Source organism: Mus pahari, chromosome 10, assembly GCF_900095145.1.
Source record: "Mus pahari chromosome 10, PAHARI_EIJ_v1.1, whole genome shotgun sequence".
In the NCBI taxonomy this organism is placed as follows: Eukaryota; Metazoa; Chordata; class Mammalia; order Rodentia; family Muridae; genus Mus; species Mus pahari.
In genome coordinates, this window is record NC_034599.1 from 112,029,368 (window position 1) to 112,039,812 (window position 10,445).

The 10,445-nt window shown below is 57.3% G+C and overlaps 2 protein-coding genes across 4 annotated transcripts in view; one reads left to right on the forward strand and one right to left on the reverse strand.

Moving 5' to 3' along the window:
* Positions 1-8,664, forward strand: part of Dlec1 (DLEC1 cilia and flagella associated protein) — a 47,398-nt gene extending 38,734 nt beyond the window's left edge. For 2 of the 3 annotated variants that reach the window (XM_021206539.2, XM_021206540.2), the window contains exons 27-33: positions 416-486; positions 3,571-3,773; positions 3,855-3,965; positions 4,054-4,179; positions 4,297-4,391; positions 4,573-4,657; positions 4,858-5,265. In XM_021206539.2, the coding sequence (XP_021062198.1) occupies positions 416-486; positions 3,571-3,773; positions 3,855-3,965; positions 4,054-4,179; positions 4,297-4,391; positions 4,573-4,657; positions 4,858-5,166 (1,000 nt within the window). In that variant the 3' untranslated portion in view covers positions 5,167-5,265. Of the gene's footprint in view, positions 1-415; positions 487-3,570; positions 3,791-3,854; positions 3,966-4,053; positions 4,180-4,296; positions 4,392-4,572; positions 4,658-4,857; positions 5,266-7,013; positions 7,176-7,965; positions 8,120-8,329; positions 8,454-8,540 lie in introns of those variants that run through there. The other variant, XM_021206538.1, reaches the window with a different exon arrangement.
* A 366-nt stretch (positions 8,665-9,030) lies between these two features.
* Acaa1 (acetyl-CoA acyltransferase 1) overlaps positions 9,031-10,445 on the reverse strand; it is an 8,763-nt gene continuing 7,348 nt past the window's right edge. The window contains exons 9-12 of the mRNA XM_021206542.2: positions 10,307-10,445; positions 9,976-10,031; positions 9,721-9,866; positions 9,031-9,394 (exon numbers count right to left, since the gene is read on the reverse strand). The exon at positions 10,307-10,445 is cut by the window's right edge and continues 43 nt beyond it. Coding sequence (XP_021062201.1) covers positions 9,319-9,394; positions 9,721-9,866; positions 9,976-10,031; positions 10,307-10,445 — 417 coding nt within the window. The 3' untranslated portion in view covers positions 9,031-9,318. The remainder of the gene's footprint in view (positions 9,395-9,720; positions 9,867-9,975; positions 10,032-10,306) is intronic.

Sequence of the window (10,445 nt, forward strand, 5' to 3'; positions counted from 1 at the left end):
GAGAGAGAGAGAGAGAGAGAGAGAGAGAGAGAGAGAGAGAGAGACCAGAACCCACTAGCTGCCAATCTGGGCTGCCTGCTGCCAGCTCCTGGTTCTCCAACTGCCCATCTTGGAGAAGAGTAGCCTGGGGGGGGGGGCATGGCTGACATCTGTGTGTCTCTGAGCTTTGGGAGGTGTGGGTGGGCAGAGGGCGGAGCCAAGGCAGCACCAGACCCCAGCCAGGCAGAATGGCAGAGCAGAGGGGTGATGGTGATGTGACCTCTTGTCCAACACTCTGCAGCCCTGGGTCTTGCTGTTACTGGGACAAGGACAGGTAGCTGCTACTCTCTGGCCTGAGTTCCGCACAGCATCCCTGTCTCCCAAGGTGACAGAGTCTGGAAGGAGTGTGCCAGCTAAGGCTGCTCTTTGCCTCCAGGTTTGGGACCCAGATCTCTGGAGGAGACACAGTGACCAGAACTCTCCGTCTGTATAACTCCAGTCACTGTGGTGAGTTTGCTCGTGTGATGGTCAAGGGGATGTGTCTGGCAGGGAGAGACTGTGCCTCAAGAGAGCTGAGAGCCATGGACAGGACCCAAGGAGTCCAAGTGGCCTGTGCTCTTGAGACAAACCAGAATAAAAAGGTGATGTCTATGCCAGGCCAGGGTTGAGAGTGAGGTGTTTCCCTCCTAAAGGATGGGACTCATCCTTGCTTAACTCTGTCACCAGGGTCACACTGTCCCCAGGGACAGACACTTCCAAGGACCCCTCTTCTCCTTCGACCAACACTATCTGAGCTACACACACATCAGCTGCTATGCAAGGGGCCGGGGATACCGAGAGAACAGGACAAAGGGTTTTATGCTCCGGGGTGGGGGTGGGGATCCCATCCCGAGAGCAGTGTGACCTGGTGCTGGGGGCCATTGAGGAGCCTCTGGACTTCATTGTGGAGGGCACTTGGGCTGCATCTGGGTAAAGCCAGAGGTGGCAGGGGCAGAGGAGGGGCATTTGGTGATTTAAGGAAGAGTTTATAGGCAACTCAGAAGCCAGAGGTTTAAACCATCTGGGTCATTGTGAGGAAGGCACAGCTGTGGGATCCACATCTTTCTGAAGCTATTCCTGTTTTCATGGCTACCGTGTCCTGAAAGCCGGGTCCTCCTGGGGTCCCAACAGCTGTGTCTTGTATTCTCAGCTGCTTTATTAGATGGACCTGCGAGCATCTTCTCTGGTCCCCACCTAGGCTGTCCCTCGTTGGTCCCTTAAAGCTGTCACTCTTAGGACTCCCCTTGCCTCATATGAACACTGCTCCCCTGGGCATCTCTTAGTGTCACTGACTCGCCAACCCTTTGGTGTGAATTTTTGTTTGTTTACTTGTTTTTACGTTTTAAAATTAAGTTTATTTATGTGTGAAGAGGGTCATGCGTGACGGAGGAGTGTGGAGGGCAGAGGTCAATTATCAGGAGTCTGTCCTCTCCTGTTATGTGTGGTTTTGGTAAACAACAGGAGGAGAAGCTTTTGAAAATCCTTGTCGGTGGAGTTTTATGGTTGGTTGTGTGGTTGTAGGGAGCCAGCTGAGGGTGTCACCCACACTAGATCAGCGTTCGGCCCGTGGTCATCTCCCCGACATTCTCTCTTTCTCTCCATTTAGTGGCGTGGTCTTACTAAGTTGCCAGTGCTGCCCTTGATCTCACTCAGGACAGAGTTGAACTTGGGGTCCTCCCGCCTCCTCCTCCCACGTAGCTGGGACCACAGACCTGTGTCACGAGCCCAACTGTCCTCTGGGCAGTCTCTCTGGCTTCCATTCTCCCTCGTGGTCTCCTCTCCACTCAAGATCTTTCCACACTGTTCTAGTCCTCCAGGCTCAGAATATGGAGGTCCCTGGCCACCCTGCTAGGAAGCAGACATTAGGTAATAGACAGGAGAGACAAGGGCTTTGGGTGTATCCCGAGGCATTCCCCAGGGCCAGCACCCACACCTGACTCTGTAGATCCAGAAGGACCATGCTGATTGAGACACGAGGAGAAGACTGGACAATTAGTCCAGCATCCTGCTTTTCCAGAGGAGTTATGGCACCAGCTCAGGAGTCAGTATGGCTGAGAGAAGCTTTTGCATGGTTGTGCAAAGTCTGAACAAGCTTTTGAGCTGTTAGAAAGCACCTAGGTGGGGTACACAGACAGACAGAGGGCAGAGAGGGCACTGTGGCTGGTGGGGTACCCCTAGGTGAGAGCAGATGGGAGCAGGATTACAGACAGGTTCAACTCTGGGCAGGACTTCTGGCAGATGATTCATGAATCATGGCCATCACTGGAAAGGATGCACCACACAGAAGGTGTCAGAGGAGAGCAGGTACCACGTGGCTTTGTTGTGCACAGGAAAGCGGGCAGTGTGGCAGCCCAGATTTGGGGAGCAATGAGGTACACTCTCTTCAGCTTAGAGGACTTAGCCAGTGCTATCAAGAAGTATCATGAAGTTTTGGTTCACCCAGAGTTGAACTTTGCCTCATGGCCAGAAGGATCAGAGAATAAAAGGAGGTAGGAAATTGCTGGGAAGATGCTCATACGGGTTAGACTGACTGGGAGAGAAGAGGAAGACACATCAGAGCTGGTGGATGAGGGTGGAGAAGGTGGAGACTGTGGGACCTGGAGGGCTGACCTGTCAGAGACAAACCAAAGACACAGGAAGCTGTAAGAAGCAAGGAGGTCCTAGGTCCGGAGATTTGGCCATGAAGACTGGTCATGTGACCATGGGGCTTCAGGTAACTGAGCTAGATGGCGTAAGCCTGTGAAGAACTGCATGTCGGATGGACGTGTACATGTGTGTTCAGGCGTGATCGCATGAGCTTGCTCACGTTGATAGAACCAGAAGACCGCCTTTAGTGCTGCTCCTCAGGTGCCATCCACCTTGCTTGCTGAAATGGGGCCTGTCGTTGTCCCAGGACTCACCAGATAGCATAGCCTGGCGGGTCAGCAACCCCCCAGGGACAGCCTACCTCTGCCTCCTCAGGGCTGGGGCTGCAAGTGCATGCCACCACATCTAGCCTTCCACGTGCTGCTGTGGTTCAAACCGCAGTCCTCATGTGTACAGGGTCCTAGCCTGCTTTCTGTTGCTGTGACAAACACCGTGAAAAAGAAGAATCAACTTGAGGAGGGAAAGGTTTATTTGACTTACGGTCCATCGTCAAGGGAAGGCAGGAACCAAAGCAGAGACTGTGGTGGAGTCTCTGCCTGCCAGCCTGCTCCTCTTACACAACCCAGAACCACCTCCCAGGGGTGACCTTGACTGTAGTGGGCTGGGCCCTCCCACCTCAAACACATAGACATGCCCACAGGCCGGACTGATGGAGGCAACTTCTCAACTGAGGCCCCATCTTCCCAAGCACCTCTAGTCTGGGACAGGGTGACAAAACGTAGCTGTCACACATGGCAAGCACCTGACCAACTGAGCCATCACCCCATCCCCACAAACTTCTTTCTAAAACTGCAGCACCGTGGAAATAGCGAGGACCCCTCCCCTCCACCATGAGTGTGGGAGAATAGGGAGGTGGGGGCTGGAGGGAGCCCACCCACCCTCCTTTCTCCTCCATGACCGCCCCAGACATCCGCCTAGACTGGGAGACCTACATCCCAGAAGAAAAGGCAGACCGGCTGCTGGAGCTGCTTGTGTTTTATGGACCGCCCTTCCCACTGCGAGATCAAGATGGCAACGAGATCGTGTACCCCGAAACCTCGGAGGCCAGTTTACCAGGGTCTCCATGTCCCTCCAATGTGTCAGTATCTAGCCACACTGTCCCCTCACTGGTGAGCAGGCATACAGGGCATGGTGAGGTGTGGCCCAGGCCCGCTGGGCCCGCGTGAGCCACGGGGTCTCGTTGGCAACAGGGCAGCTACAGTGGCAGCACCAGGGCCGAAGAACAGATCATGTCTGTCATCCTTCAGGGGCATGAGGCGGTGCCTGCCGGCCACATATACCACATCAGCCCCAAGCAGGTGGTGAGTATGCAGGGGTAGGAATATGCAGCTCCTCTCCTGGAGCTGCCCTGGCCTGCCAGTGAACACGAGACGACTGTGTTCCTGCCAGGTCATCCCAGCTGGGGACTACAGGACCATCCACATCTCCTTCACACCCACGGTGCTCGGCCCGGGGGTCATGCACAAGGTGGGGTATACTGGCTATGCCCTGGGCTTCATGAGCTTGGATAAGGAGGTGAGCCTTCCTGCCTGGGCCGAGGGGACCATGGCCACCTCCCCTCCCCTGGGAGCCCCATTGCCTGCCCTACCCGGGGGGGGCCAGCAGTGATCTCTGATGGACTGGGCCCCGCAGACAGACAGACAGATTCCAGGCCGAATGCGACGCCTTCAGGACTTTGCCGTGAGCCCCCTGAGACTGGATCTGAATGGCTACGTGAGACACGCGCAGTAAGGCCACTGGACCTCCCTCCCCTGCCCCTGTCCTCTTTGAGAGAGGACACTTATTTCCCTGGTGTGGTTCTCAGACCCAAAGGACAGGAGCGGGAGGGAGGCAGAGACGACAGGCACAGGGAGGGGGCGCTGTTGGGCCCAGATCCTGGTGTCCTGAGCAGCACCTGTCACTGGGCAGGCTGCACGTCGAGCTGGACAGCAGTGGCTACTTGGAATTCTGGTGCCAGGCCAGCGACCTCATCCCCCAAAATCCCTGCCGTGGGGTGAGTATGCCGTCAGCCTGAACCAGTCAAAGGACTGGGCCTCCCACGTGCCTGTCTGTGGGTCCTTCCGGGGCACGGGCTTTTCAAGTCTTGAGTCCCTTTCCCAGAGTGATAGGCCTGAGGAGTAGGGAGAGAGATGCCACGTGATGTGCCATGCCGGCCACACTCACCCCCGGCCCCACCACCTCTGTGGCCTCCAGGTGCTGAGTGACCGGCTGACCACCCGCCATCTGAAACTGACCAACACCACGGAAATCCTGTACGACTTCCGGGCCCGGGTCTCCAGGCCCTTCCTCCTTTCTCAAGGTGGGGCCAGCTGGGACAACAGAGCCCCTCATCAGTGTGAAGAAGGGACGGCCTCCACCAGCCAGCAGCTGATGATCCGTCCACAGGACAACATGCTGGTCAGTGCAGGGGTGGAGCGTCTCCCCCCTCCCCCCGCCTCTACAGGCAACACACAGGCACACCCTGCCCACATGTGGGCACGAGGTACAAATGGACAGTCGTAGGCACATGCCCTCAGACACGTCCCTTTCAACACACAGAGTCCCTCTGCACAGGCTCGACACAAATAGCCACACGCATCTCATAAACACATTCAGACTCTCTCTGGTGTGTGTCCCCATGTCCCCATCACTGATGGCCTGGCGGAGGCCAGTGCACACTACTAAGCACCTCTGCTTCACACGATGTCTCCTCCCTTCTCATGGCCCTTTGGCTCAGAGTTCAATGCCCTGGCTTGAGGACACCCACGGTCGTATTGCCATGAATGTAAGTAAGTCCCTCAGAGCACAGGGTACATAGGAGCCTGGGTTCTGAAGGCGTTGTTGTCCCGGGATGCCAGGGCCTTCGCACTGTGAGCTTCTGCCTGCTTTTGGTTTGAGGTGCACGAAATAGGGATGGGACCCAGGCTTTGCAGAAATAGGGCATGCACACAACCCTTTGAACAGTGGCTCCCTGGGTAAGCACAGCCTTGTCCAGGGTGGACAGCCAAGCGGCAGACCCTCCCTCTCCCACCCCCAACCCCCTCCTTGCAAAGCCCGCTCCCCCCCCACCCTTGCAGCCCCTCACCCCTTCTTTTGATGAATTTTGGGATTGGCCCTGACTGCCTGCCTTACTCTGCACATCTTGGGTCATCACACCCACCTTCTGCATGGTCTTGCTGAGTAGCCACGCCCTTGCAGATACGCCTGTGTGCAGTGAGGGCCTGCATGTGTCGCCTGGCAGACTTCCCGGGCCTCGCTTGTGGAGGTCGGGAGCCAGAGCCAGAGCTGTACAAGATGGCGGGGAGCTCTCCTGACCGCTCTGCCTATGCTCCCCGCTAAGAGAGCTAAGGGGAAGGGAGGGGCCTTCCACTAGAACTTTCCAGGAGGGCTCCCCAGATGCTCCCAGAAAAGAGAAGTAACATCACATAGTAGCCTTGGGCCCCCCTCTGTGGTCACAGACAGATGGTACATGAGCATCTGGTTCCTGACCTGAACATTTTAGTTCTAGACCTAAACATACCCTGTAAAACTGAATTCACCACCACCATGCCGAGTCCCATGTGACACCTTCTCAATACAGTGACATTTTATCATAGCTGCCTCTCCTGCCAGCCAGAGCTCTGAACTCCCGATGACCAACCAAGCCCCAAGGGTGACCTCTGACCTGTCGGTGCTGCCTCTGCACCTCCTCCTGTCCCTAGATAATGGTTTCCAAGCCTGGGAGCACCGGCCTTCAGGGTGCTTGCAACAAGCATGTGCTCCCTGGCCCCTCCTGGCCTCCTTGCCGGTGAAAATGTAGCAAATGCCCCTGCTGGTTCTGAGAGCTATCACCGCTACCACCACACGGAGCTGTCTGCAGGGCCACGAGCCCTTTATTTAGGTCTCCTACCTACCATTCGCAGCCCAGATCATGTTTCCACAGCCTAACTCCCCACAGCCACCCAGAGGCACCTTGAAAAAAAGCTGCTTTGCTTGGCTTGTTTCAGACCCTAAAGGGCCCTCATGTCCTCAGGATAAAAGCAGCTTTTCATTGGCATGTACACACAACCTGGCTCAGGTCCTGCTCAGTGAAAAAGGCAGTTTCCTTACTCTGTCCTCTCTGGTAGGCTCCCTGGGATAAGGAAGGCTGACCTCTGCTGACGAGGTACTAGGCACACAGCAGGCATATGCAGGCAGTGGGGACCAACTACCACATGAGGGGGCGCTGCAGAGCCGTGAGCTGGACAGTTGAGCCACCCTGGGCTCCACGGGTCCCATAAGCTAGGGCCTGAACAGCTAGGTCCTGGTTGGACCCTCAGGGGCTGTAGGAGGGACTGGAGCGACACCTGCCTTCAGCAACCTAGAGTGACGCTGCATCCACATCTACTCAGGTGGATGTGTCCTTCTCACTGTCCCTGGAACTGCTGTCCTATCAGAAGCTCTCGGCCGACCAGATGTTACCCGGAGTGGACATTCAGGAGAGCGAGAACGGAGAGAAAAAGATGGTGTTCACACAGAATCTGATCCTGGGCTTCACCAATCACACTGTTCAGGCACGTTCTAGGCTGCCCCTGCTATCATTCCCCGCCACCTGGGAAGGAAGATGGCGCCCTGCCCCAAGGGTGAGGGACTGGAGGGGGAAATCCGGAGGGGGGGGGTGTCCCCAGAAGATGTGACAGGCAAAGCCTGTTTCCTGTTTAACCAAGTGAAAATGGAGAGACCTAGTGTGTGGCCTCATTGGTAGGCACGGTGAGCACCTGAGGAAGAGGGGCGGGGATGGGGAGGATGTGGGGGGTGGGGACGCTACTCAGCTCCCTGTAGGGCTTTGGGTGCCAGACTGAGCAGCACTGACCGGGTCACACACGGGTCAATGTGGAGCTGAGGGAATCAGAGTGTCTAGCTGAGGGTGCAGGTAAGGAGTTGAAGGAAAGACCCTGTGAGATGCCTGGAAGACCAGGAGTAGAGCGGAGTAGTGGAGCCCTGCAGCCAGAAACCCCGGGGCAGCATCCGGGGCCAAAAAGAAGTTGCCCGTGGCAGTGACTTGTGGACTCCTGAGGAGCCTCTGACCACTTGGCTCAGGGTCTAATGAGTGGAGGGATGTGCCTTGGACCCCCTAGGAGGAAGGAGACAAGAAAGGAGGTCAGATGGCTGACTGACCTATTGACGGGGAGCCGAGCACACAGCTCCATGGGAGAGGGGCCGCAGAGTCCACCTGCCCCTCCGGCTTTGGTGGCAGTGCCAACCCCTTGAGGGGGAGATCGGGGGGGTCCCCGTGTCTCAGAACACCACCCCAGTGGGCAAGGTCGCCTCACCCTTCACTGAGTCACAAGCTTGGGCTCCCAGGAGGTGCCCCTGCGGGCCTTTGTGACCCTGCCAGCGCCGCAGCTCTCTACCAGCTGGGTGGACTTCGGAACCTGTCTTGTGAACCAGCAGCACACCCGGGAGATCTACCTGATGAATCTCAGCTGCTGCCTGAGCTACTGGACAGTGCTGATGGGTATGCTGGGCCCTCCCTGATGGGACTGAGCAAGACCCCCCAGGGGGGGGCGTGGAGTCCTGCCCAGATAGACTGGCGCCCTAGGCTCTGGTGGCACCTGACACTTCTGGAGTCTGCTTGTCATACAGTTCCTGGTTGCCCTGCCCGGGGTTGCTGGCACGACCAGGGGTGCACCCGAGAGGTTCATCTGATTCTCTCTCCTTGGTGTAGGACAAGAGGAACCAGCCAGGGAGGATCATGCATTTGGGGTCTCCCCAGGCAGTGGACTGCTGGAGGCCCGAGCCACCAATGCACCCCCTACCTCCAGCCTACTTCAGGTGTTCTTCAACCCTAAGTAAGAACTGCTTCCTGCGTGTGGGGCACTGCTCAAGGGGCCTGAGCACCGGCTGGGACTGCCTAAGCTCACCTACCCCTCCCTCAGGAGCACCATCCTATATGAATCCACATTGGTGGTGGAAGGCTTGCTGAGTGAGAAGCCCTGCGTCCTGAGGCTGCGGGGCCTAGGCTCTTACGACGAAAGATACTCGAAATTCCATGAGTTCTGAGGCTCTGTCAGCCCCAGCCCCAGCCCCAGCCCCAGCCCCAGCCCCANGCCCCAGCCCCAGCCCCAGCCCCAGCCCCAGCCCCAGCCCCAGCCCCAGCCCCAGCCCCAGCCCCAGCCCCAGCCCCGGCTATCAATCTGGCTCAGGGTTGAGGGGCAGGGCTGCCGAACAGGGACACAGGCTATGGGGCTGGAGGCCTTCCTTAGGATGAGGGATTTCCCTCTGAGGTGTGGTGTGAGCCAGGCCCTGCGTGACAGGTTTCAGGGCCACCACCAGCAGAGTGGCTATGACAACCACTACAGAGACCATCCACAATTCCAATAAAGCAAGAGCTGGACCCTGGGTGAAATGACTGCAACCAAGATCAGTTCATGCACGTTTACTGTGCCCATCATACCCACCATTCACGAGGCCACTGTCCCACAGAAATATCTGCTGTCCTGTGGTCAAGCGTGACATGCGCTCTTTGGTACAACCGAGAGAACTGGATTGGATGCCCCAGTGCCCATGTGTACCCATACTGCAATTACATTTTCTAAATTAAAGTGCTGTGACACACCCCTCCACTGCTGAGTGTCCCACGCAGATGGCTTCTGTAGAGTCCCTCTCTGGACACCACTGTAGCACTCTCTGGGGAGTGCCGCCTGCAGCCAGGCCTCAGTTCCCAGGGTATTCAAAGACAGCTGCGGCTCCCATCCCAGTCCCGATGCACATGGACACCACGCCATAAGCCCTGGGGAAAGGAACCAGTGTTGGCTCACACAGCCAAACCCCAGCCCATGCCATGCTCCCGCCAGGCAGAACTGCAGCAACAAGGGCTCATGGACAGAGTCAAAACCAGCAGAGCAGGACTGTGGGAACTGAGTCCCAGACAGACACACACCCAGGTGGCAGACACCTGGTTATGCTGTTTCTGAAGCAAGGCCTCTGGAAGACAGGTCTCACCCCTCCACTCCCAGTTCAGAACACCTGTATGTGGGTGCTCACCCCCCCCAAGCCCAGCTATCAGACACCCCAATTCAAATGACCCCCACAGCACCCCACATGGAGCAGCCTTACCGTCTGCCACGGCGCTTCAGTTCATTGAGCAGCGTGACAACCTGCCTTGCTCCGGTGCAGCCCAGGGGGTGGCCCAGGGCTATTGCACCCCCCAGCGGGTTCACCTTCTCTGCAGGAATTCCTAGCTTCTCCACACAGTAGACGGCCTGGAAGGAGCCAGAGCAGCATGTAGAGCCACTGCCCACCATGCAGCACTGCCTCTCTCATCGCACCACATAGCTCAGGGCCCCAGGCAACACTGAGACCCAGGCTTACCTGGCTGGCAAAGGCTTCATTGATCTCAAAGACATCTACGTCGTTCACAGTCAGCCCTGTGGGGGAGGTATAGACCAGAATTGACAGCAACCACTGGGCAGGACTTTGGATTTCCCCAGGACCCTATCTCAAGCATAGGTCCCAAGAGTCCGATGTTTGTCTTTTAGGGACAAGAGAGTGATTCCCAGCTAGCTGTAGGATCAGGCAGACCTTGGATGTGAGCTGCTGGCCTGCTCCATCCACAGCACCCACAAGGTCAAACCCAGCTCTCCCCAGTCCCAGATCCAGGTCTTGCAGGACCCAAGCACAGGGTGAGGAGGAGCCACCTCACCTGCTTTCTGCAAGGCTGCAGGGATGGCATAGGCAGGTCCGATGCCCATGATGTCAGGAGGGACCCCGACCACTGCATAGGACCTCAGGACCCCAAGGATGGGGAGGCCCAGTTCTTCAGCCTTGGACCTCCGGGCCAG